General features: G+C 58.8%; 1 protein-coding gene across 5 annotated transcripts in view; it reads left to right on the forward strand.

Moving 5' to 3' along the window:
- The window catches only part of KIRREL3 (kirre like nephrin family adhesion molecule 3), a 313,997-nt gene extending 290,506 nt beyond the window's left edge, over positions 1-23,491 (forward strand). For 3 of the 5 annotated variants that reach the window (XM_062594420.1, XM_062594424.1, XM_062594423.1), the window contains 10 exons: positions 11,717-11,865; positions 12,305-12,432; positions 15,190-15,316; positions 17,796-17,896; positions 18,026-18,224; positions 19,500-19,535; positions 21,387-21,494; positions 21,635-21,744; positions 22,237-22,323; positions 22,844-23,491. In XM_062594420.1, coding sequence (XP_062450404.1) covers positions 11,717-11,865; positions 12,305-12,432; positions 15,190-15,316; positions 17,796-17,896; positions 18,026-18,224; positions 19,500-19,535; positions 21,387-21,494; positions 21,635-21,744; positions 22,237-22,323; positions 22,844-23,296 — 1,498 coding nt within the window. In that variant the 3' untranslated portion in view covers positions 23,297-23,491. The remainder of the gene's footprint in view (positions 1-11,716; positions 11,866-12,304; positions 12,433-15,189; positions 15,317-17,795; positions 17,897-18,025; positions 18,225-19,499; positions 19,536-21,386; positions 21,495-21,634; positions 21,745-22,236; positions 22,324-22,843) is intronic. The other 2 variants (XM_062594421.1, XM_062594422.1) reach the window with 2 other exon arrangements.
- Positions 23,492-26,777: the final 3,286 nt, after the last annotated feature.

Raw genomic sequence — 26,777 nt, forward strand, 5'->3', positions numbered from 1 at the left:
AAACAACTGCGTTTGGCCAAGGAACAAGACTGTGGCAAGAGCGTGACAACCTCATCTGGCCTGGTCCTCAGCTCTGCCTTAGCGGGAGGGGGCTTTTGCTTGCATCTTCTCCCCTCCAAAGCAGCTCTGCCCTGGGCTAAACCTCAGCTAGCCCCGGTGCATGGTAGAGCAACCTTGAAAGGTTTCGGTTTGTTCTTTCCTCTTGGGACCAGGTCCCAGCAATTTCCACCCTCTGGGCATGTGGCTGTCCCCAGCCAAAGCAGTGCTGGGTTGCTTTTCTCCACCAAATAGCACGCAAACCCACCACGCTCTTCCGCTGCATTTGGTGTCACCTCGTTAGTGCAGGGGTTTTGCTGTCTCCTGTAGCTGCAAGTGCCACCTGCAGCCGTCTTCTTTCCCATCTCAAGGCCATGTGTCTTGTCACTCCTCTCGGTTGCTTGAGCATCGCTGTCCCTTGCATCACAGAGGTCTCCACTTTGCCACAAAGTGCTTCACGTTTCATCTCATGATGGGCTTTCATATCAAAATTAATTGCACAGTTTTGGGGGTTGTATTTCCTCATAAAAAAAGGATTTTTTAAAAAGAGGCATGAAAAATTCAAGCACTTTTTAGTTTTTCATTTCTTAAATTCCCCTTAGCATGTTAACATCACACAAGGCTCTTTCCCTACCACTGTGACAAGTAAACAGGGTTCGGAGCACACTGCAGGGCTTCCTTCCCTTTAATGGCTTTGATTGATTTGGAGAACTTTCAGTTCCCTCCCCAAAGATCCCAAAGCTCTTCACCAACTATGAAAAGGAGACAGACATCTCGCTGCGTCCTCTGGAGCAGGACATCACAGCTGGGAGGAGAGGACGGGGTTTAAGGCTTTAATATAGAAACTGGAGAATCCTATCTGGAGCTGAAACAACCAGAGAAAAAAAGAGATTTTACTCCTCCAGAGTACAGCCTGGATGTTGGCCATGCAAGACCCGTGGTGAGCAGCGACGCCCTTGCCGAGGGCACTGTGTTGCAAGAGCATCCTGTTGACACAGGGATGAAGGAGGCAGCGGCTCTGAGGGCATCTCGGGAAGAAGAGCGATGGGAAGAGGAAATCTTACTGGAATTAGCAGGCTGCAGGCAGTGCCAGCTGTGACAGGGAAAACCATGAGCCAAGCAACCTTTTTTTGCACCTCGCCTCTACCTAGGGAGGAGAACAGATTAAGGAGTGGACCGTGTAAAGCCCCGGGATTGAGACGTGGGTCTCAGAGGTGTGCGAAGGCAGGAGAGCGTGAGCGTGGCGTGGGGAATGGGGTCCCCCAGGTCACTCCGGGTGCCGCTCGCGTCTCCCAAGGGAGAGGGGCTTTGCTTGAGAGAGCCCCTGGGTGAAAATGAACTTATTTTGCCTTAAAAATCAAGCAATAGATAATAAACCAGGAACAGAAAGAAAGTGTGATATTTCTTCTCCCTGGGGAGAGAACGACTCTGATACATTTTCTGTGGCTTCCATCATCCTCAGATAGGAATATCAGATCTTGGTCTTCAGCCGACATTTATTTTTAATACCTCTCAATATGTTTGTCAGTAAACAGTTCTGAACACAAAGGAAAATGTCTAAACAATATAAATCCTCTTTTCCGGGCACAAATCCACAGCCAACTCCGCAGTGCCGTCCCGGTTTTGAATAAGCAAGCAAGCTGCCACCTTGCTTGAACTTGCACCGGACTCTGACACTGCGACACCGTCCCGGCCGCCGTGAGCGTCCCACAGCCACCGCCACGTCCCAGGCGCCCAGAGCCGCTGGCCGGAGGGCTCTGCCCAAGGGTGGCAGCGGGTGGCATCGCCAGCACGGGGCACCGGCTCCTTTCCTTTGCCCTGGCACCGGCCGGACGGGGCGGTTCTCGTGCCAGGTTTGCAGCACCGGGGTTTTCCAGCTGGGAGAAGCATCGAAGAGAATTTCCTGGGTGACCAACTCTCCCTCAGCCCCATGCTGCGGTCAGGGTAAGAGCAGAGGTTTGATAAAATCAAGACAGCTGCTTTCCCCGCAAGAGGTTTTGTTTGTGTTCTCTCGTATATAATGCATCACATACGGGTTTTTTTTAATATAGCGAAAGCCTGTTTAGAAATGAAAACTCAAAAATGTTCCGTTCCCGGCGTCGGAGTGGAAAGCTACAGCCGTAGCGGAAAATGTTCTGTTCCGAGGGGGTTTTAAATGACATTTTGTCAGAATTGACAGGCTCCCGCAAAATGTTCCCGTTTGCCCTCAGTGGCATTTTCTAATGGGAGAAAAAGCCAGAACCTTCGGTCATAAATTTGCTGCCATCTCAACCTGTTAGCGCCTTGCTCCGGCGGCAGCGATCCCCTTACAAGGAGCATCCCTGTCCGCAGGCGTTTCGGGTGCTTCCGCCCGCGGCGTTGCCCACCCTGGGCCAGGGAGGAGCCCTCGAGCTGCCCGGCGCGTTGGACGGTTTCCGAGCCCGATGCCTTGCAGCGGCGTCCCTCCTCCTCCGTCTGCGCCTGGCCGTCGGCCCCGCGCGCCGCGGGAGCTCGGTTGGTTGGGAACGGCCCCCGCCGTGGTTACGGAGCTAACGTTACTTGCAAAGGTCTCTGCCCGCCTCGGGGAGGAGAACACCGCGTCCATGCACGAGAGCGAGATGTTTATTACTGCCCTGCCTGCGCCAGCTCCCCAGCCCTCCGCAAAAATAATCCTCACCGCAGAAGCCCAAAGGGCTGCAGGACTCTGCCTCGTGCAATATTTAACTTCCCCATTTTCTTCTGCCACTTTAAAGATTCTCTTTCTTACCGCGAGCGATAAATAATAACAGCAAAAAAACACCCCACAGACACACAACAGACATCAAAAGCCAAGGGAAGATTGGCGAATAGAGAGATCTGAAGTGAGCAAAGAGGAGGCCTGGTTGTGAGTCAGTTCACGTAGCCCCGACTTCTGTTGCTTTCCATTAATTTTACCCACCATCACAGTGGCAGAACAGCGGCGACAGCTAATTACTCTCTCGCGCTTTCCCTTTCTTGCCCGTTTGCTCGCAGCAAAAGAGAGTCAGTAAATTCCCGTGTTCCTCGCGCCCGCTCCATCCCGGAGCCGTCCGCCGAGAGGCCGCGGCGCGTGGGAAGCGCCTTGTCGGAGGAGAGAGCAGCCTGGGCGGTTTGCACGCACGCACGCGCGCTCGCTGCCTGGGCTGCCTGCAGGAGCCGGTCGCCGTCGCTCCTGCGTGGCCTCGAGCCCGGCCCGGCGGCTCCGGGCTGCTCTGCCGACAAACACGCTGGCGGAGGCAGGAGGCAAAGGGCAGAGGAAGGGGGTGGCTTCCCCCACCACCATCAACACCCCATAGCAGCAGGGTCCCACCAGGGAGAAGACCCCTCTGCTGTGCTCTGCAGCGCTGATGGGATCACAGGAGGCTTCACGTGTCCGAGCAAAGCTCAAGCGACGTCGCTGCACGCTGGCGGGCTCTCAGACCACCGATGCTTTTCCTAAAGTCCGAGCGAGCTCCAGCTGGGCTGAAGCCAAAGGCGGTGGAGATCTTTCTGCATCAGCCGGTTTGGTGAACCACAGCCGCTGCGTTTCAGGGTCCAGCCCCGTCGCAGGCTGCGCGGTCAGGCCGTGCCGCAGCTCGGAGCCGGCCCGCGGGAACCCCGCGGCCTCGGCTCCGCGCGCTCGTGCGGCAGGAGGGCGTGGAGGGAGGCTTGTTTGCTTGTTGGCTCGGTGCGCTCCGCTCTGCAGACAGGACCTTTTTGTTTGGAAAACACTGTTTTCTCTTTGAACCAGCAGCATGCTGTCGCTCGTCAAATATTAACTCAACCGCTTCTTAAGAGGTTTGCTTTAAATGCGGCGGCGCTTGAACGCACCTGATGGGAGACGGTGTCCTGACCTCCCGCTGCCTCTCTGCAGAGAGCCAGCGCTGCCTGCTCCGCGGGGTCCTCGCGCTGCTGGGCGTACGGGCTGGACACTTCCCACCCCAGCCTCAAGCGGGGCGTCGGGGCGGAAGAGCCCAAGCCTCGAGTGAAGTCAGCGGCCGCCGGGAACAGTGGTGGGGAAAAGCGTCATGTTTGTTGGGGTTCAGGTGGATGGAGAAAAATTGCACCTGATACCTATGAGCTCAAGGTAAAGCTCCAACTCCATAGAGCATTGCAGCTCTTTCTGGTTGAGGTCTTACTTGCACACTTCTGGGACCTGCTGGGATAGAATTTCTGCCCAGAAAAGGCAGCAAGGTGCTTCAGGCCACCATGGAGAAGCCAAGTTCTCCTAGAGCAAAGGCCCCGTGTCCTGCTGGGACCGGCACTGCCGTGCCTGGGAAGCTTGCTGGGACGCGTGAAGCGGCTTGGCTTGGCACTGCGTACGCAGGAGGAGCAGCGAACGGTCCCGTTTAATGGGCTGCGGCCCCGCCGCTCCCCGCTCTCGCCGCCTCCCTCCGCTCCCGCTCCGGCCGAGGGCCGCACACCGCCCCTCTCCGGCGCTGGCCCCTCTCGCCCTGCCTGCTGCGGCCAAGCGCGGCGGCCGAGGCGAGAGGGAACGGAGCGGAGAAGGGGCCCGCGGGCGGTTCACGGCAGCAACCGAATAAATCTCGTTTATAGGCAGAGGAGAACGCAGCTAAAGCAGGAGTTGAGATGAATGCAAAGCACACCGAGGTCTCGAGTTATCGGCGCAGTAACAGTTTTCCTGGCTATATGTCTGCTTGCCTGCCTGGGTTTCTCTTTTTAGCTTCCTCCCAGACAACCGGACCTTTGCTCTGAAGTGAAAATGAAAGCGGAGGAAATAGAAAAAATGTAGAAAAAAAAAGGAAAAAAATCAGGGAAATGAATTCTTCAGATCTCCTTCGCGATGCAGCAGCCCCATCTGGCAGCTCCCGCGGACAGCGGGTGCAGCAGCAGCGGAGAGGTCTAAGCGCTTGCACCCCGGGGTGAGATACCCCCGTTGTTTTTTTTTTTTTTTTTTTTTTTTTTTTTAAGGCCTGTGGGTCCTTCGAGGCAGTCTCGTGCCAGGCCGGGTGATTGGGAACGGAGCGTCGTTGGCTGCTCCGGCTGGGTCTCCTCTCTCTTTGCAGGAGAGCTGGTGGCCTCTCAAGCCTAATTTAGCGGGCTTTAATCTGAGTTATTCCGGACGGCGCTCGCCACCTCCTTCCTGTGTTTCTGGAGGATGATGGGCTGATTTCACAGGATGAGAAGCCTTAAGCAAATCTTGTCACACAAGAAAATTGATTTTTCAAAACTGACTTTTACAAGATTACTGGAGGGTTTTTTTTTTTTTTTTCCCCTCATCTTTCTTGTATATCGTTCCCTTCCAGCCTCACGAGGTGGCTTCAGATCTAAGGAAATTAGAGATGCTGTGACTAAATTGAAAATGTAAAAAGGGGGAGACAAAAAAAAAAAAAAAACCCAGACACCCAGCACTCAGCACCTCTTATCTCGCTGCATCTGAAGGATACGGCCTCACGTGCCTGTACCGTGAAGCACCGGAGATGCCTCCTCCCCTTCCCTCCCACCATCACCTCCAGGCGATGGTGGATCCCCGAGCCCGAGAGCCCGTGTCCCGAGCGCCCGCGGGGCCAGGCCGTGCCGCCCGGGCACGAAGAGCCAGCACGCGTGGCCGTAGCCATGGCACGTCTGCCCAAGCGCTCGCGAGGTCTAGGGGTCGCGCCGGCCTCTTCCGGGGAGCGCGCCGGGGTGCTCATGGGCATTGCTGCCCGGTGCCGATGTCACGGCCTTCCTCCTTCCCTCTTCCTCACTCCCTCTGTTTTATTTTCCCTTTTCTAAAGGGTTTCCCCCTGCAGCTCAACTCGGAGATGTCTCAGTGTGTTTCGTTTAAAAAAAAAAAATGAGAAAGAGTTGCACGAAGTCATTTCAGACAGCTTAAAATATGCTAAGCTCTTGTGCTTCTGCGATATAAATAATGAATCCTCTTACAGCTGCTGAGTTGATTTAAGATGCCTTCAGCAATTTTGGAGGGTTTTCTGCTTTCCTGCCACAGGGTAGGGAACATGGCACAGGTGAGCTGGACGTGGATGTGAGCGACGCGGCAGAGCGTGGTGAGAGCTGTCCCGTGGGTCCTTCCCGGGACAGGAGCAGGGGGTTGCACCCACCTCAGCCCTTCAGGATTCCCTCTGAACTCCTTTATTGCAGTTTGCAGGGGACAGAGCGAAGTTGAAATGGAAAACGAAGCCGTTGCCATCTACTTCTGTCCCAGTCACTGTCACTGCTCCAGTAAACAAGCGGCGACTTGGTGATTCCAGTTCACATCAGTCATTATTCATCAGACTAATTCTCGGAGCGCTGTCCTTAGAAACGCTGTCTGTACTTGAACGAGCTGCAAAATGTAGGCCAGCATTGAAGCAGGAGCCTGAGAAGACCCAGTGGACGTCGTCATCCCAAAATAGATCCATTGGGTCCCACTCAGCCCCCAGGAACACGTGCCCCAGTTATTTATTTCCTCAGTACAGGCCTGATCTTGGACCTTGGCTTTCGGAGGGCTCATCCTGCCTTATGCAGGCTGATGACTCATGGATCGGCTTCTGAGCTTGGGCAAATGTCACGCAAACCTACTCTAGCTGGGAATTCAGGCTGGGCTCACTGGGAAAGAGCCAACTCTGAGGGAAGACAAGGGAATAGTGATGCATGGCACAAGCTGGAGCTGGAGAAGCCTCTAGCGGGAGAGACTTTCCTCCACAATCCTGCTTTAAATGGCTCAGGAATCAGAAAACTGCTGGTAAGGATGGGTTGGTCATCCTGAGCCACGTCTCCCTGCACCGTGAAGTCATCCTGCGTGTCTGTCTGCCTTAGAAAGCACCCTGGCTTTGCTAGGCACATCCCAAAAACACCCGCGCGGGGTGCTGCCCTCATGCAATGTCAGAGCGTGGAGTAACTCCATTAACTTCAGGCCTTGAAGATATCCTTGGCTTTCCGTTCCTATGCAAACTCTCTGGAAGCTATTGGCAAATATTAAAGCAAAGGGGAAACTCAAGCTGTTGGCTTTGGATTAGGAGGCCATTTGTCTGCAGAGCGTCAAGCAACACTTACTGCTCAGCTCTGGTTTGCTATTGAAGTGTGTAAGTAAGGATTTACGGGTTTTTACTTTTGGAGACTTCTCTTTTTTGAAATGTTTCTTACTGTTTTACACTAGAGCCTGTATGCAATAACATAGCACTTGTGGGTCAGTCCATTGTATCAGTATGCTGCCACATTTGACTATTTTCTCAGGAATATGAAACTAGTGTTTAGGATCTGGCTGCTACTCCTGGTTTCTTGCCCTGTCCTCGAGGAGACAGTGTCTGTTGGTGAAATGAGAAACTCCACAGCTCAGGAGAGCGATGTTGAACCAGGCTGGTCTAGGGACATTCAAAAGGCTTGTCCAAGAGTAACAGCTTGAGAATAAGTTTGGGGATGCATGGATGGATGAGCAGAAATTGTGAGCATTTTCTAGCAAAAAGATGAGCAGATCCTTTGGTGAACATGTAACTTTGTTCTCCTGCTCTGCCCGTATGCTGCCTGTATTTTTGCATTAGCATGAAGGGAATGCATTTCTGGATAAGTCATTTGTTATTCCTCCTTATAAATTGCTAGATCCCCAAGTTACTCGCAGTTTAGCCAGCAGGAGCCCATGTTGGATTACACAGACATCTCTGCTCTTGGCATCTTCTTCAAGAAGATTCTCACATAATTAGTATTTGCCCGTCTTCACCTGGGGCTGCACGCCTCCTAGCACAGTTGCCTCTGTTGATAATCCTAACTTGAATCGTTTGATCTAGACACCGTTCAGCTCTGAATAATTAACTGTTCTGGCAGGACGGGAGTGGGAACCTGCCAGAGGAGGAGCTCTGCCTCCCACCAACCTCAGAGCAAGCCAAAATCCAGACAAACAGAGCCGAAAAAGCAAGCCCAAATGGTGCGGTGACAACACCAGGTGTTGCGGAGGGAAGGAGGGATTTTAGGGGGGGGCCTCAGTGTGTCTGCTCTGAGCTGGGGCTGGAGAAGCAGAGGAACCGCAAGAGATATCTCAGCCTGGAAGCACCACGTCCAAATCAGGGGCAGTGACCTGGCTGTTCATCACGTCCAAGGCTGGTCACCCCCTGTGCTTCTACGGTTAATAGAAACCTGCCCCATGACCCGTCCCTGGAAGCACTGTGCCAGCGAGAGGGCAGCACTGGTGGGTGCTGAAGCCCTCTCGTGCTGCAGAGATCAAGTCTGAGCAGCGGCGCGGCCCAGGCGGGTTCACTTCGCTACCGGTGCGCCAAACACGCGGGGAGAAACACGTCAGGAGAATCAGCGCTTTTAGGAGCCAGTCTCTAAATCTGGCTGAAGAAATTCAGTTATGGGGGTGGAGTGGGGTAAGAAGACCCCAGGAAGGAATAATCCTGTTAAATGATTTGAGGAAACGCAAACTGCTTGCTGAAATTGGATTACCCGATCTGTGCAAGAAATAATAATAGTTAAGCTATTAGTCATGTATATTGTGCGGCAGGATAAGTCCAGACGATGAAGGCAAGGAAAACGAAATGCATGGAAGAGCCTGCAGGACGAGGGGTGAAGCCCACCCCACGGAGGTGGTGGAGGCATCCAAACTCCTCCAAGATCCACGTCTGGGATTCAAACCTGGCATTCCGAACCCCCGAAATTCAGGCCGAGGCGGCAGTTTTTCCTCACTGCTGCTTTGTCTCTAAAAGCAAAGCAATGTGGGGAGGTTGCCAGCTGCTGGGCGAAGCGGGCCGGGAGCTCGGGAAGGCCCAGGCGTGTCATTTCGGAGGCGGAGAGGGTCCCCACCGCCCGCGGCGGCTGATAGATGAACCCGCCGCGTCGGCACGAGGGGAGCCGGGCTGCCGCACGCCGCGCGGGGCTCTGCCGGGACCCACACGTCTTCATTAGGCAAGGAGCCGACGGGAGGAGTAACCCCATATATCACCGTTATGGAAATTCGCTCTTAATAGAGGAATAATTTGCACGATGCATCGCGCCGGAGCCGTGCGAAAGGGGAGTGGGGGGCAGCGCGACCGCCCGGCTCTTTGCACGCCGCTCCCGGGGGGATATCGGCCACCGCGAGGCTGCCCGGCACGGCCGACGTCGGCGGGACGAGCCGGCTGCCGTCCGCGGGTGACGGGGGCCCGCTAGCAACCGAAGGGACTGCTGGCAATAACGCAGCAAAACCCGTTCGCGGAGCAATTTGTAGCAATTAATAGCCCTTCCCCGGAACGAAACGTTAATTCATTCATTCCGTGAGCCGTGCGGTTACTTAAGGTATTTGTGGGTGTTCTCAGCCCTTTTATTAGGCAATTAAAATGCATCCAGGAAAATATATATCTATTTTAAGTCGGTTCTGGTAAACACGATTTATATGGCCAGGCACTGTTTCGTTTTGCACCGTTAATTAAAAATGACGATACGCACCGCTTGCCCGGGTTGCAGCCGCCGGGAGCAGCCGCCGGCTCGGGAGATCCGCTCCGGGAGCCCGGGCGCTGCCGGCGGGCACCGCGGAGCGTAAAACCTGGCTCGCTTCATTGGCTTGCGCTCTTGGCCGGGAAGCGATCGACGGAGCCGGAAAAACGCTGCTTCTCCGGAGAGTATCTCCTTGGCGATGCATCCCTCTTCCCTCTGATTTTTAAGTGTTAAAAGGACCCAGCAGAAGAGAGTTTTTTTATTATTATTATTTAATCGCTTTTTTTCCCATTGCTCTCTGTAATAACCCCTTGGAAGCTCGGACCGAAGTACCCGCTTGCCGGGTGAAATCTCGCTTTCCGCCGTCGTCGAGGCCGATTGCATTTCCAGCAGCTGCTGAATCGGGAGGCGCTGGCCTGGGCGCTCGCTGCAGAGAGGCCGGCGGAAATCTGGGTGAAAAAAGAGCAAAACGAGACTCGGCCCGGAGAGGAGAAAGAAGGTTGAAACGGGGAGACGGCACGAAGGGCGCAGGGCGGCCAACGGGGCCTTCGAGGTAGGGGCTGGAAATGGAAGAAGCCCACGAAGCTGCCGTGGAGCCGGGCTGGGTGCCGGAGCGGTGAGAGATCCTAGGTGGAAACCGCAAGAAGGGGAAGGGGGGAAGCGAGCAAACGCCCTCGCGAGCTCCGAGATGGGCTGCGCGGCCAGGCGGCCGGCCCGGAAAGAGGCGACAGCGCGCCAGCCCGCCGGCACGGCCCGGGAAGCTTCGCCGAGCGTTGGCGGCGGCTGTCGTTAGGAAGCGGTTCGGCGTTACAAGAGGTCCGTGGTGCTTGCTCAGCCGCGTCGATTCGGGAGCGTGAAAGCTTGGAAGAGCGGAGCAAGACCCTCGAGCTCCACTGAAGCACACACACGAAAGAAATGGCTTTTTGCAACGCATCTGCGCGCCGGGGAAAGCGGCTTTTGCAGACGCAGCGGGTTTTGGACAGATACGTAGAGCGCCGCGCTCTTGTCTGCAGGAGACACGACGAGTCCCCGGGTTCTTGGCAGTAGAAGAGTTGGCGAACGCTCCCCCCTTGCCTTTGCCTTTCCCTTCCCTTCTAGCTTCCTTTCTAACCTCTCAACCTTCTCCCTGACGTTCTCCCTACCTTCCTTTCTTCCTTGCTCCCCTCGAGTGTTGGCGAAGGTGGATTCGGGCCCCTTCGACCAGCGGCCCAAAGAGGAGGAGCCGAGGAGCCGTTTCTTCTCGGTCCCCGCAAGCCGCGCAGAGCTCCACCATGCCGTGGTGGACTCGTGTCCTGCCGTTGGCCTCCCCAGTGGTCCTGGCCGTTCTTTGCTCTCTAGGGTGGCAGAGCTGGGTGATGGTCTAGGCTGCAGTGCTGGCAGGAGGTGGATGTTAGGGACTAATTTGCAACGCCGGAGGTTTGCAGAGCAGCTGCTGCCCTCCTCGAACCACTTTGCGGAGCGCTGGAGAGGCCACCAGGATTGATCCAGGAAGACACCTCGAAGTCGCCCCATGCCCCGAGAGCAGGCTCACAGCACCTGCATCTTTCCCAACCCATCCAATCTTTTCCAAACATCCCCTCCCATCCCATCTGGTTGAACCAGAAGCAAACACCCCCCCAAGACAAACACGGGCAGAGGTTCCTCGGGGAAATCCTCCTCCCTCTACTTTAACCGTCGGTTTTGCCAGTACACTTACTATTCTTATTTTTTCCCACCCTAGGCTGTTTTCTGTGCTTTCTTTCCCTTCCCCCAAAGAGTGGCAGGAGCCTCACGCAGGCTGACAGCATCTTCCCATCTTTTCCACCCACTCCAGAGTGGCAGGTTGCCAGATGGTGCCCCATTAGGTCACGTTTGCTCATCGTTTGGCAAACAGCAGCTTAATTCGAGTGCTGAGTTGACAGCTTGTTCTCCAAGACAATTTGCAAGTTGCAGTGTTGCAAATGCCAGCTTGGTGTTCAGGGTAACGTTATTTCAGCTGCCTCAAAGGGATAAAAGTTCTCCTTGATGGGAAAAAAAAAAAAGAAGGGGGGAAGGGTGGAAGGAGGGGGAAGCTGAAAAGGTTTTTACTGGTTTTGGCGTGGAAGGACCAACAGCGCTGGTTGGCAGGTGTTCAACAAGTGGCTGTTCTGTCCTGGCACCATGTTCCCCATCTTCTGAGACTTGTCCTGTCCCACCTCTCCCGTCACCAAGCTCTTCTACCCGTTGCCTCCTGCACTCCTGAGGAATAAAGTTTTATTTCCAGTGAAACCGGCTTTCCTTGGGAAATAGGAATTTTGGTTTATTTAGAAAACATTCCAACAGGGACACACAACAAGCAACACAAAACAGCAACGCAATCCCGCCCTTTCTCACACCGCAGGTGGGCAAAGAAAGGCCAGGTAATAAAGGAAGCGTCTGGTGACTCCTATGAAACCATCGTGGACCATACCTTCTTCTTCGAGCCGGTCTCCTGTGAGGTTACCAACGCCCTGGGCAGCACCAACATCAGCAGGACCGTGGACGTCTATTGTAAGTAACCTGCCAGCTCGAGACCGACTTCCAAGGACCAGGTTTAGAAACGGCATCTAATAGCAGGGCCGGCAGAGCTGCCAAGAATTAGTGGGAAGGGGACATGAAATTCCTTGGCTGGCTCTGCCAGTCCCAGAGTGGCTGGGACTCCCTTGCAGTGCAGACGCTGTAAACGCTCTGCAGAGCTGTTGACGGGACTCCAGCCTTGTGAGTGCACAGCCCTGGAGGCAGCGGTCCCTCCGGGAGCTGGCATTTCTGGGACTGCACAAGCAGGCACCTGGCTCTAGCTCTTCTAGTTTATTTGGAGGCCGTATGCAGCTGTGACCCACGGTTACATCAGGACCCTCCTTAGCTGCTTCTGACACAGTGACCGTTTGGTTTGAGGGCTTCTGGTTGCCAGAGCCCGTCACTGGGAGTGATGCCGGTCTCCCCTGTACAGTTGGGCCCCGGATGGCGACAGAACCGCAGTCCCTCCTCGTTGACCTGGGCTCGGACGCGGTCTTCAACTGCGCCTGGACTGGGAACCCGTCGCTCACCATTGTGTGGATGAAGCGAGGCTCAGGCGTGGTAAGAGTCGCTGCTGGGGTGGTGGGGAATGGTGCATGCAGGATCCAAGGCATCGCTGCGTTAAGCTCCCCGTCCAGGAGCAAATCCCACGGGCCCTACCTACGGGCTGGGAGATGCTGCCTGGACACGCTGGCCCTGCGAGGCTGCTCCGAAAGCCGGTCGCTTGAAGGGGCTAGCATGGCCTTGCAGAGCAGTGGCTCTCAGGCCACCAGTCCTGGTCAGTGAGGCTGCGGCGAAGGTCCACGGTTAGTCCAGAGAAGTGCATAAAGCAGTAAAGTTTTTATTACCTTTGTAACATTTTTCGATAAAAGCGCACGCGATTTCACGAGGCATTTTGGTGGCAGGCTGGACACGCAGGCCGTGCACTAGCCTGGAGGCCCAGGGAACTTGGCTGAGCAGCTTCAAGAACTCGCTTCTCCACCTCTCACCTGACTTGTGACAGTCCAGCTGCTCCAGCGGCCAGGTGTCCTCCCCCCTGGTTAGCTACTGCGGCAGCGTGTTCATCCCAGAGCAGCCCCATCTCGGGAGAGGCAAAGGGAAAACGAGGCTGCCAGAGATCAGGATGCCGGAGGAAAGAAGGCGGTGGGTTATCTGGCCCTGCCCCGTCAAGTCCTAGCAAGGAGGAACATGCAGAGCCACCTTCTAAGCTGCACCCGGGTCTTGGGTGCCGTAAAATTTTGCTCAGTTCTCCTTTGCGCTCTCCTGTCCCGTATCTCCAAGCTGTTGGGGAACTTTTCTCCTTTTAATTGATCTGGGGCCCGTTGCCGTCAAGGGAGGTTTTGCCCTTGGCTTCAGCAGGAACAAGCTTTAAGGTGGAAAAGCTGCTGCAGCGCTTAAGGGCTGTTTCGGTGGTGAGTCCTAGAATTATAAGCACATCTTTCCTCAATCCGCTCATTCCTGCATTGTATTTGAAATTAGGACAGGGGACGAGATGCCAGCCCTCCTGAACGTGGCTCAGAAGTTAAACTCGTTTGAAAGCGGTAGCTGCCCGAGGCAGGCGCAGGCCTGTGTTTGAAGGCATCTTCCGCCTTCGTTCGGGCAGATGAAGTCGGTGAGGTGACGGTGACTTAGCGCAGCTCGGGATTAGGTATTATTAGGCTGCTGAGCTCGCGTGGGAGTGAGCTGAACGGGCCGAGTTGCGCTGCTCACCTCCGCGTCGCCCGGCGCTGGAGACGTGCGCCGGGCGAGCGCCGGCGTTAACCGCTGGGGTGGTTTTTTCCAAGTGGGAACGGCCTCAGGGGAGGCTGTCTCCCGGGAAGGAGTTACGGACCGGGGAAAGCTGATGGCTTGACTCAGACGAAGGAATCCCCGTGGGTCAGGCACCCCGGGGTGCCTTCCCGTCCCACGGCGGCGGTTGCTCTCGGTTGTCACCATCGTCTGAGCGTCTCCCTTTTTATTTGGCTCCCTCTAGCTGACTCGCGCTGTCTTGGAGCGAGCCACGAACCGCAGGGCTCCCGACGGACCCCTCCAGCCGTTTTAACCCGGCGGAGAGGCTCGTGCTGTTCAGCAGAGCCGGCTCCGTCCCCGCTCCCAGGGGTGCTGCCAGCTGAGCCCGCTCCAAGGAGCCCCGCAGCCCGCACGGATGGTTTCGCAGTGGGCACTGGAGCAGGGGAGTTAGAAGGAGAAGGCGTGTTAAAATCCACGTTACGGCTTCTCTCCGACTATTGCCGGGTTGCGGGTGCGATCCGCTCTGGGGCTGCCCAGCTCACCTGCAGCCTTGTCCCCCCCCCCAACCCGCCGCCTGGCGTAGCCAGCGCCCCTTTCGCCGAGCCCCTTGCGTCAGCAGATCGAGGGCTGCACCCGCGGTTGTGGTGTGGGGCTGTGGAGTCTCCTCCTTCTCTGGAGACAGTCAAAACCCGCCCGGACACGACCCTGTCTAACGTGCTCTAGGTGACCCTGCCTGAGGAGGTGATCTCCAGATGATGGAGCAGATGGTCTCCAGAGGTTCCTTCCAACCTCAGCCATTCTGTGATTCTGGAATTACTCTGGCCACGTTTTTCAAATACCACCGGTGCTGCGATTCTGCTGACAGCTTCACCAGAGCATTTGGCCTCAGCACTTTCCAAGATTTACTGAAATCTGCTAATTGCACTGCCGGGTAGGAGGGCAGCGTAGCTACCAGCCACGTTGCAGCTGGTTTATCAGGAGGGCTCGGGCTTGCCAAAAGCAGCTGCGATTTCTCAGGGTATCGAACCCCAGATCCCGGCGGGCTGCCAGCTCTCCAGCTTGGTCTCTCACTGCTTTCTGAAATCACCAAGTCCGAAGAAGGCCTGGCAGCCTGTCCTGCCGCTGTGGAAATATGGTTGTGTGGAGCGTGGCTCTCTTGAAAGCTTTTCTGCTCCTAGTTACAAAGCGGTTAGGTGTCATTGCTTTCCTGCACCGCAGAGTTTAGTTCTGGTCCTCCTCGTGGGCTTTGCTGTGGTTAGAAGTGGACAAAGTCATCACTCTGGATGATTCATCTTTGGCATAGAAAGAGGAACATCATCACCAAAATTTTTCCCCTGTGCCTTGAATTTTTTTGGACTCCTATGGGGGTTTTTTGCAAAACAGGAAGTTGTAAAAATTCAAATGCATGAAAACAGGACTTGTATTTCCCCCTCAGCTGGGTAGTTTCCTTATTCTCTGGCCAACAGCAATAGATGATGCTTCCATGCCATTTTAGGTGATGAGCTTAGTCACTTCGAATAGTAGTGTTTCCCCTGGGCATCTAGCACTTCCCGTTGCCCGTCCTGAAAGCAATCCCCTCCTCTCTTCCAGGTCCTGAGCAACGAGAACAAGCTGACGCTGAAGTCCGTCCGCCAGGAAGACGCTGGGAAATACGTGTGCCGAGCAGTGGTCCCACGGGTTGGTGCGGGCGAACGCGAGGTTACGCTGACCGTCAACGGTACCTGTTGCTTTTGTGTTGTTATTCTGTCTTTGGTGTCTCGTAGTTTTGTCCCTGTTGCTTTCACAGATTGTTTCCCATGAGTTTTGAAGGCGTTTGCTTTGCTGGGTAAATCCTATCCGTAGTGGGATCTGGGAGGATCCTACTCTGTGGGCAATATGAGGGATTTGGATTTGCCGGGCTGCATTCATTTGCTAGGAGATTCATCAGCTGCAGCAAGACCCAGCATTGCAAAGACCAACATTCGCTGAAATCTGGTTCTGCATCACGAACAAGGAGGAGCTGGGAGCAGGCATCTCGCAATCTTTCATAGATCCATCTTGCAAAACCCTTGCAAGGCCGGAGAGCGCTGCCGTTGCCGTTGTACAGCTCGGAAGCCGGGAATTGAGCCCGGATCCGAACCAGGAGCTCAGCGCTCTCTCCGAGCGCACGTGGAAATACCCGTGAGATAAAATGGCGCTGCGTTACCCCTGCGCGGCTGCCTGGGTGTCCCCCGGCACGGCGTCGGGACGCGGCCCGGGAAGCCCTTCACAGCCCTGTAGTTTATCCGTGGCCTGGCCAGGATGCTGCAGCAGCCGGTGATGATTTCCAGTCTTTCCAGTCTAAACATGCCTTGCGCGAGCCTGCTTAAAGGAAAAGAGCCAGGCGGGCTGCGAGTGGCGTAAATAGAGGATGAATCTTGCGTTGCCTCTCGTCCGCGGACAAGCCGGCAGGTTTGCTGTCGCAAAGAGGAGAAAATAAGCCGGCAAGCAGCAGCGAGCGTTCGTTTTGAATGGCGATAACGGTGGAAAGAGAAGCCGAGGGCGAACGCGGCAGGGCGCTGAAAACCAGCCGCTGCCGTGACCTCGGCCGAGCTCCTGAGCTCCTTCCGCGGGAGTTCGGGTGCCTTCCCTTTCGTGCCAGCCTCCGGGGGGACGGAGCAAATAAATTGGCCCCGCCGCACTAAAAATAACCGCGGCCAACAGCTCCATCATGTATATCCATAGCAACGTTGTTTAAAGCTTTTCTCCTGCCCGCGGGCTGTCTAGCGTTAGCGCCGAGTGCCAAGCCGGAGAGTGGCGGCTTTCGTAAGGAGCCAGCGCCCGGCGGAGGATCGAACGCCGGCCCCGAATGTGAAGCAGCTGCAGCTTTCGTGCCGTTATTTCCGGGCCTCTGCGTTTGGCGAACGGTCTGCAGTCGTGTGCCGTTATCCTGATGATGAGCAATAATAAAACCCCAAGCCGCTGGCACTTGCGCCGTTTAAAATCCACTCTCCTTGGGGAAAATGATCCTTTTTATGATCATTGAGCCATTTTTCTGCAGCGTCGCCCAGTCTTGGAGCACTTCCAGAACTTGTAGCTAATATACAACTGCCAAAACAAAAAGAACCAATTTTTTTTTAATTATTATTATTATTTAGGCCTGGCCTACAGAGCGGGTCACTGGTTTTGGCTTGGGGTCATCAGCAGGCAGCGCAGCCAAGCGGAGCCGGCAGCCCGCGGGGCGGCCCGATCATCTGCTAGTGCGTGTGTAGCTAGCCAAAAAAAGCTCAGCCCACGTTCCTCCTGCCACGCTGAGGGCATGACGGCCTGGAAGCGTCTTCTCCAGGATGAAGAAGGTACCTTTAAAGCCAGCTGCCTGTCGCAGCCAGCTGCCAGCGGGAGCTCTCCAGGCACCACGTGCCATTTTGCTCTTGCAAAATGGTCCATACGTGGAGGTTGAAGGCCAAAACTAGCTGAAATTGCCACAGAATCGGAAGGCATCACGCTGGGACGTGGTTGGAAAGAGCTGTTTCAAGAAGGCAAGGTGCTGTTGTGTTCCTCCTAAAGGACCTGGCAGCAGTCAACCACGCTCAGAAGCACCCAAGGTCCCAGTGGGCTTTTAAAATCATGGCAAAGCAAGGAATGCACAAAAATCTCCTTCTAAAAGATGGGCTTTCACGGATGTATAAATGAGAATGCATTTTGTGAGCATGCCTAGGAAAACATCTCGGAGAAGAACATTTGGGCAGAAAACAGCAACAAAATGTCCTTTACTCCAAAGAAAAGGATCACGGACGTTCCCAATACCATACAGGTAGGACAACTGTATGCAAACAGCAGCAAACTGTTTGATCATCTCCAAAGCAATGGTCTCAGCCCAGCAGCCTGCCGAAGACCCAAGACCTCCAAGCCATGCTCCTGGCCTCTTTGCTTCCCTGCTGCTGTGAGGTTTCCACCAAGGAGCCGCAGGGACATTTCCCTGCGGGCTGTGTGTGCTGGCAGCGTCCCTAAATCCCTGTGCTGCTCAACATCCCCCCACGTTACCCGCCCCGTGCAGCTAGCTCTGCCAAGCGAGGGGGCTGAGGAGGACAGCGCTGCATCCAAATGTCCGAACGTCCATCCATCTGAGGACCTCCGTGTCCTTCAGTGGCCTCACTATTTCTCCCCTTGTCACCAGGCAGAAGCCAGGGAGAAGTTCTCCGTGGGAGAAGCCAGCATCCCTCTCCTCTCTCTTGCAGGGCCGCCCATCATCTCCAGCACGCAGACACAGCATGCCCTGCATGGCCAGAAGGGGCAGATCAAGTGCTTCATCCGCAGCACCCCTCCGCCGGACCGCATCGTGAGTAGCATGGTCCGGGCCAGCATCCTCTCGGGGCGTCTGCCACGCATTGCGTGTCTTAGGGTGCCCTAAGGCAGGCGAACCGCAAGCTCTGCCTGCCCCAGTCTGATGCCTCTTCTCAATTGGCAGGCCTGGTCCTGGAAGGAGAACGTCCTGGAGTCTGGGACCTCTGGGCGCTACACGGTGGAGACGGTCAGCACGGATGAGGGTGTCATCTCTACGCTGACCATCAGCAACATCGTCCGGGCCGACTTCCAAACCATTTACAACTGCACTGCCTGGAACAGCTTTGGCTCAGACACAGAGATCATCCGGCTCAAAGAGCAAGGTGGGCATCACTGCCGCGGGGCTGAGGAGCCAGCGGGGACCGTTCGGCAGTGGGAATTAGTTCCTGGCCAGGCTGTGAGAGTGGGCAGATGTTGTGAGAGGCACGAAGTCCTCCAGAAAGCTCTTGGGGTGTTGAAAGAGGAAACTAGGAAAGATAGGGAAAATATTCCAGCCATGCCAGCTGTAGAACTGCATCCGTAGGGTCTGGCAGAGGGATGAGGAGATGCCTGTAAACGCCCTGTAAAGTCTCTGCCACCCGGCACTGCTAGGGTATCGCCCCGCTCTGCCTGGCCTGCCGAAGCCAGAGGGCATGGACCAGGCCTGGAGTGGGGCAGCTCTGCCTCTTGTTCCCTGCCCCACGGCATAAGATGATGCCACTGCCGTGGGCTGGAGGATCGCTCGTATCCGTAGAGAAACAGGAGTAGCTTCTCCTACCGAACCCCACTGCCCCGCAGCGCAGGCAGCGGGAGGAAGGCGTCTGAGCTGATGGTCACTGCATCCCACCCAACGGCACCGTGCAGCGGCCATCAGATGCGATGCCAGCACGTGTTTTGGCGGGGCCGGGGCTCACCGAGCAGCCTCGAAGGCAGATTAAGCGACTCGGACGGGATTTCTGGGTTGGCCGAGGGATTTCCACTCTCCTGGGGCTTTCCGTAGCGAGGGAGGGAGCCAGCTCCGCGAGGAATATTTAGCTCCTGGAGGGACTCCAGTTCTCTTCTATTTTATTAAATACCAGGGCAGGCAGGTGGATTGTTCTCATTAAGCTGTGATTTATAGGCAAGGCTGCCGTCCAGATTAAATCAGAGCTAAATGAACCCCTTAAAATTAGCCTTGGGCTTCTTCCAATTCAAACAGAGCCAGCGGTTTTCTCCAGGTCTTCTGCCAGGCGGAGAGCGCGCAGCGGCAAGGCCGCGCAGCCCGGCGGAGGGTGGCCGGGCAGCTCCGCGGGGGCGGCGGGGCCGGGTCGGGGCGCCGCCGCCGAGAGCGACCGCCGCAGCGGGCAGCCGAGCCGGGCGCTTGAGCCGGCGACGCGGCGTCCGAGTTCCCGGCGTAGCCGGCTCGCCATCCGAGGTCTGAGCGTCCCCGCTAAGGCGCCGCAAGGACGGCGCCGCGCCAGGAGCGGTCCCTGCGGCCCGGGGCAGGCGACGCCGTCGGGTGGCAGAGGACGTCGCGGGAACCGCCGCCGACAGCGGAGCGGAGGGCCGAGCGCTCAGGAGCGCCGGCGTGGGCGCTTGGGCCGTGCGAGGCTGTGGACACTTGCTTTATTTTCAAACAGGTACGGAAATGAAATCGGGAGCTGGTATGCACGCAGGTACGGAAATCAGGAGCCGACGGTGAATGCGAGTTATTCCCCAGCCGCTACCGCCCCTTAGGATCCGACGGCCTCCTCCTAGCTCTGCCTTTCCGGCGCTGCAGGCAGGGCGGCAAGGGGGGGTGTAGGAAAGGTGCAGGGAGTACGGGGCAGCGGTTTGGGGTGCGGAGCGGGAGGCGGGAGCGGTGGCGGTCTGAGCTCTGCCCCGACCCGGGGCGAGTTGCGCCGCCCCCTCCGCGGCCCAGCTGCCCCCTCCGCCGGGGAGCTGCCTTCCGTGCGTCCTCCGGCCGAAGCAGGGCTCGGGGTTGGGGTGGGGTTGGGGGGGGGGGGGGGGACACGCACGTAGCCAGCAAACTGCTCCTCGTCGGCTCGCGTCGTCTTCGGGCGGCGCTTCGCCGTCCCGGCCACCGGACCGCGTCGCTGCCCCGTTGCCGCTGCTCACGGTCTCGCGGCCCGGGAGAGCCCTGGGCGCTCGTGGCGTCGGTCACCGTCACCAGCTGCTTCCCCAAAGCTCTGAGCCAGCAAGCGCTCCCGAAGGCCCCCAGCTCCGCTGTCCTCACCCTTTTCACCCCACGTTTCCCCGGGGCTGGGAGGGGGACCAAGCATTTGCAGAAATCCTGCCATGAGTTACCACCGTCCGGCGGCGCGTTGGTGGGTGCTAGGCTAACCGGAGAAGAAAATCCCAAGGTCTTCTGGCCACGGCTCAGCTGGTCCGTTGTAGACGTCGCGTTTGAGGTGAGCTCCTCGGGACAGCCAGGACCAGCTCTGGCCTCTGCTCTTTCGAGCTCCCGTTTGGGTTCCCGGAGCACTCGGGAGCTCCCGTTCTCCCGAGGTGCCCCCGGGGAGGTACCTGCACCGCCGTGGTGAGCGCTCTCGGCGGCGGCGGCGGGGCTTGGCCGTCCACCGAGGGAGGCGGAAAGGTCGCGTGAGTCACGTCGCCCGTGGCCTGGCTCAACTGGCAAGTGACAAACGGAGGGACCAGCAGAAAAACCGCGAGCAAGCCGGAAAGCGAAGAGCATCAGCGTAAACCACAAGCTGCGTCGCTTCAAACACCGAGCTGAGCAGCGAAGATTAAAGGCTCCTTCTGGATCAAGCACGAGCACACGAGGCCACGCTCAAGCAGCCCGATTTTTTTTTTAACCATCTCATCTAGGACTAAGGAAGCGGAGGGGTCGCCCTGCTAGTCCAGCGCGGTTCCCGAGGGAGGGCTCAGGACCCGCTAGGCGCCGTGGCCGCTGCGAAGGGGTGACGTGAGGAGGCTTTATACCCTCCTAGCCCTGCTGGCGTTGGCTAGCGATGGAGAAACCCTTCCCTGGTTGCGAAGTGCCTGCGGTGAAGGTGCCGGCGGAGTTGCAGTCCCCTAAGCCACCCGGGGAGATGGAGCCAGTAAGGATGTGACCCCCCGAAGTCGGCGCCTCGAGAAGGTTGAAAGGCAGGAGCTGCGGGCGCTGCGAGACGGTCGCGGCTGCCACGGCCACCGGCGGGCGAGGAAGACCCTAGCGCTTGGGCTCTGCGGCCGTGTTAGCCGTCACCACGTCCTTGCAAAGGGCGGATCGCTGCCGCTTGGGCTCCTCCATCGCCGGCGGGAGGTGGCTGCGTCGAGATGCTCGGGGGCCGGGCAAATCGGCCTCGCGATCGCCTCGCCTGCGGCCCGAGCTGCCGCGGGGCGGGAGCGGGGCAACGAGGTGCCGCGGGTGGTGGTGGTGGTGGTGGGGCGATTTTGGGGGGGGGGGGGGAGGTCCCTCCCGAATGGTCCGCCAGGCAGCCCCGGGGGAGCTGGCCGCGCGCTCGGGCTGGGGCACCGGGGCCGGGCGGCGCGGGCTTCAGGCGGCCCTCTCCCGCCTCTTGCAGAGTCGGTGCCCATGGCGGTGATCATCGGCGTGGCCGTGGGGGCCGGCGTGGCGTTCCTCGTGCTCATGGCCACCATCGTCGCCTTCTGCTGCGCCCGCTCCCAGCGCAGTAAGTGTGTGTCCCCACCACCACCACCACCACCACCACCCCGGGGCCCTGCTCGGAGCCTGGCCCCGAGGCTGGCGCGGCGCGGCGCCGCGAGGCCGGGCTCACGCCGGCGCGGCTCTCCGGCTGCCTCTCCTGCGCAGATCTGAAAGGGGTCGTTTCCGCCAAGAACGACATCCGCGTGGAGATCGTGCACAAGGAGCCGGCGGCGGGCAGGGAGGCGGACGACCATCCGACGATCAAGCAGCTGATGGTAAGGGTCTTTTTTTTCCCAGGGAAAAAAGAAAAAAAAAAAAAAAAGGAGAAAAAACTCCGGTGCTTTAATTTATTGCATTTAATAGCTGTATCAAAGGCTTTCGGAAGATCAACAGAAAGTGCTGTAGGGTAAATCTGCGCGACCACTTACCATTTTCGAGAGGGAAAAGGGGGGAAAAAAAGGGAGGGAGCAGTGGGAGCAGCGGAGATGCGCAGCTTTGGCTCTGCCGTTAGCTGGGGCAGTGCTCGGCGGCGGCAACACCGGGGCTGGGGCGCGCGCGGGGGCTGCAGCCCCCCGCGGTCGACACCGGAGGAGAGGAGGAAGCGGCGGAGAAAAGGGGAGGCAAGAGCGGGGCACGGGGTGCGCGCCGCCCCCGGTGCCCGCCAGCGGCCGGGGAGGTGCCGCGGCGCCGGCTCCCCCCCCGCCCGGTGCCCCAGTGGGCGCCGCGCTCCGGGGGGGCCGCTCACGGGCGCCCACCTCCTCTCCTAGCTGGACCGCGGGGACTTCCAGCAGGACTCGGTGCTGAAGCAGCTGGAGGTGCTCAAGGAGGAGGAGAAGGAGTTTCAAAACCTGAAGGTGAGCTGCTGCGGCGCCCGGTGATGGGTGCTGTGCTGCCTGGTGATGGGTGCTGTGGTACCCAGCGATGGGTGCTGCAGTGTGCAGTGATGGGTGCTGTGGTACCCAGTGATGGGTGCTGTGGTGCCTGGTGATGGGTGCCGTGGTGCCTGGTGATGGGTGCTACAGTGTGCAGTGATGGGTGCCGTGGTGCCTGGTGATGGGCGCTGCGGTGCCCAGCGATGGGCGCTGCAGTGCACACCGCAGCGATGGGTGCTGCGGTGCCCAGCGATGGGTGCTGCAGTACCCAGAGCAAGATGCTGCGGTGCCCGGCGCTGGCTGCCGTGGTACCCGGGGACGGATGCTGCGGTACCCAGCGGAGCCGTCGCCGTAGCGACCGAGGGGCGCTCCTGGCGTTCACCCTGAGCCCGACTCGGGCGCCTCTCGCAAACATGGGGCGCACGGGGTGGCAGCGCGGGGTGGGGTGGGGAGGGGGGAGAGTGCATCCCCCCACCCACCCCCACCACCACCACCCCCGTAGGACCCTACCAACGGCTACTACAGCGTGAACACCTTCAAGGAGCACCACTCGCCGCCCAGCGCGGCGCTGGCGGGCTGCCCGGCGCCGGAGCCGCGGGCCGGCGGCAAGCAGCGGGTGCCCACGGGCATGTCCTTCACCAACATCTACAGCACGCTGAGCGGGCCGAGCCGCCTGTACGACTACAGCCAGCGCTTCGTGCTGGGCATGGGCAGCAGCTCCATCGAGCTGTGCGAGCGGGAGTTCCAGCGCGCCTCGCTCAGCGACAGCAGCTCCTTCCTGGACGCGCAGTGCGGCAGCAGCGTGGGCAGCGGCGGGCGGCCCGACGGCTCGGCGCAGTTCGACAAGGCCAGCAAGGCGTCCGCCGCCTCCTCCTCGCACCACTCGCACTCCTCCTCCTCCCAGAACTCGGACCCCAGCCGGCCCCTGCACAGGAGGATGCAGACGCACGTCTGAGCCGGCGCCGGGGACCGGGACGGGGACGGGCGGGGGAGGGGGGGGGGAGATGGGGACACGACACACACACACACTGATGGACAGACGGACGGATGGACGGACGGGAGCCCCCAACCACCCCCCCCCACCCCCCGGCGCCTCCGCGGGACGGGAACGGAAAGCCGAGGGCGGCGGGACGGACGCGGCCGGGGCGGGATGGGCTGGGACGGGCCGGGCCGGGCCGGGACGCGGTGCCCGCCGGGCCGTCGAGGCGCCGCGGCCGTGGGGAGGGCGCCGGGGTGGCGGAGCGCCGTGTCCCCCCCCCCCCGCCGCCGCCGTCGCCACCGTCACCGCCGCTGTAGCGCCTCTAAATAAAGAGAAGAGCCAGAGCAGAGGCAGCCGGGGCCGGGGGGCAGCCGGGGCCACAGGGGGAGCTGGGACCATGGGGGGCAGTTGGGGCCACGGGGGAAGCTGGGGCCATGGGGGGAGCCGGGGCCGTGGGGGGAGCCGGGGTCACAGTGGGGAACCGGACCCACGGGGGGCAGCCGGGGCCATGGGGGGAGCCGGGCACGGCACCAGCGGGCACCACGGGGACGGAGACGGGGATGGGACGCGCGGCGGGGGCCGGAGGTGCTGCACGTGAGGGCCCCACGGGCTGGGGACGGGGGCACGGCCACGGGGCCACGGCCCGGGGACACGGCAAAGAGACATGGGGCAGGGACACGGCCACAGGGACACAGCCTGGGGACGGGGACACGGCCGTGGGGCCGCGGCACAGGGCCATGGCTATGGGGCCGCGGCCGTGGGGACGGGGACACGGCCGTGGGGCCGTGGCACAGGGCCGCGGCTATGGGGACACGGCCTGGGGATGGGGACACGGCCGTGGGGCCGCGGCACAGGGCCGCGGCTATGGGGACACGGCCTGGGGATGGGGACACGGCTGTGGGGCCGCGGCACAGGGCCGTGGCTATGGGGCCGCGGCCGTGGGGACGGTTGACACGGCCGTGGGGCCGCGGCACAGGGCCGAGGCTATGGGGACGTGGCTGTGGGGACGTGGCCGTGGGGACGGGGACACGGCCGTGGGGCCGTGGCACAGGGCCGCGGCTATGGGGACACGGCCTGGGGATGGGGACACGGCCGTGGGGCCGCGGCACAGGGCCGCGGCTATGGGGACACGGCCTGGGGATGGGGACACGGCTGTGGGGCCGCGGCACAGGGCCATGGCTATGGGGCCGCGGCCGTGGGGACGGTTGACACGGCCGTGGGGCCGCGGCACAGGGCCGAGGCTATGGGGACGTGGCTGTGGGGACGTGGCCGTGGGGACGGGGACACGGCCGTGGGGCCGCGGCCGTGGGGACGGGGACACGGCCGTGGGGCCGCGGGACAGGGCCGTGGCAATGGGGACGTGGCTGTGGGGACGTGGCCGTGGGGACGGGGACACGGCCGTGGGGCCGCGGCACAGGGCCGTGGCTATGGGGACGTGGCTGTGGGGACGTGGCCGTGGGGACGGGGACACGGCCGTGGGGCCGCGGCACAGGGCCGTGGCTATGGGGACGCGGCCGTGGGGCCGTGGGGCCGCAGGCTCATGGACGTGGGGCCGAGGTCGGGGCCGTGGGGCCGGGGCCGTGGGGCAGCGCAGCGCGTGGGGCCCCCCGGGCGCACTCACACTCCTGCTCACGCTCGGGGTCGCCCGGCGCCCACGCACCGGCCTGCACGCACGCTTGGGCCTGCACTCACAGCCACGTTCCCGTGAGCATACGCTCACAGCCACACTCCCCTAAGCCACACTCGGCCTGCACTCACAGCCACGCTGCTGCTCAGGTGAGCGTGAGTGGAGGCACAAGTGTGGCTCTAAATGAAGGTGCAGGTGAGTGAGTGCAGGCTACAGTGTGGGTGCAGGTGAGCACAAGTATGAGCACAGCATTAGGTGAGTATGAGTGTGAGTACAGGCTCAAGTGTGGCTATGAGGGCAGGTGAGTATGAGTGCAGGATCAGGTATGAGTGAGTGTATGTTATAGTGTGAGTGCAGGTTGAGAGCATGGGAGTGTGAGCCCACATTCAACCTGCACTCACACTCATAACTGCACTCATACTCACACTAACCTTATTCTACACTTACTCATCTGCACCTACGCTCACAGCAACACTCACCTAAACCCACACTCAACCCATACTCACACTCATGCTCTCCTGATCCTGCACTCACACCTGGACCTAGCCACTCACTTGAGCCTGCACTTACACTCATAATCACCTGAGACCACACTCAACCTGCCTTCTCAGACCAGCACTCACATTTTACTCACCTTGTGCTTGCACTCACCACCTACACTCACAGCCACACTCAAACCACACATACTGGCACCCACACTCACAGACACACTCACTTGAGCCTACACTCAAACTCACCTGGGACCATCTCAGCCTGTACTCAGTTACCTGATCATGCACTCACAGGCACACTCAGTTCCACACTGATATTCACCTGCACTCACAGCCATAGTCACTGGAGCTTGCACTCACACTTACCTGATCTTGCACTCATACTCACAGCCACTCAATTGAGCCTACACTCTCATACTCACCTATCTCAAACTGCACTCACTCATACCCACACTCATACCTGCATGCACAGCCACTTCAGCCTCCACTCACACTCACCTAAACCCACGTTCAACTTGGATTCACATTTGGACCTGCCTTCACAGCTGCATTCAGTTGAGCCTGCACTCACCTGCACGCATGGCCACACTCAAGCCTACACTCACTCATACCTGTGCTCACAGCCACTCACCTGATCCCATACTCGCACCTGAGACCACACTGAACTTCCACTCACACTCAGACCTGCACTCACAGTCACCTGATCCTGTGCTCACAGCCACATTCATTTGAGCTTGCACTCACACTCACCTGAGCTCCACCCAGCCTGTACTCAGACTGGCACTCTCATACTCACTTGATTCTGTACTTACACTCACCTGCACCACAGCCACATTCACTTGAGCCTTTACTCATACTCACAAATGATGCCACACTCAACCTGCACTACCTGCACTCACAGTCACACTTAAAACCTCACTAATACACATACTGTCACTCATACTCACCTGCACACACTCAGCCCACACTCACAGCCTGAACCGCCACATGAGCTCATTCCCTCCTGTGCCCACAACCTCCACTCATACTCCGTGTCTCTGCACTCATACTTGCATTCAGAGCCACACTCAACACAGCCTCACTCTCACACTCCCACCTGCACTCAAGGCCATGCTTATACCTGCACTCACACTCATCTGAGCCTGCAGGCACTTCCAATCTAGACTCACAAGCTGCACTCACAGCCATACTCACTGATGCTGAACTCACACTCACCTCCACACACTTGGGCTTGCACTCACAACCTGAACTCAGTCTGCACTCAATCCTGCACTTGCACTTCCACTCACCCACATTTAACTTTCACTCACACTCACAGCCACACTCACTTGATCCTGCA

Source organism: Rhea pennata, chromosome 24 (genome assembly GCF_028389875.1).
Source record: "Rhea pennata isolate bPtePen1 chromosome 24, bPtePen1.pri, whole genome shotgun sequence".
Classification (NCBI taxonomy): domain Eukaryota; kingdom Metazoa; phylum Chordata; class Aves; order Rheiformes; family Rheidae; genus Rhea; species Rhea pennata.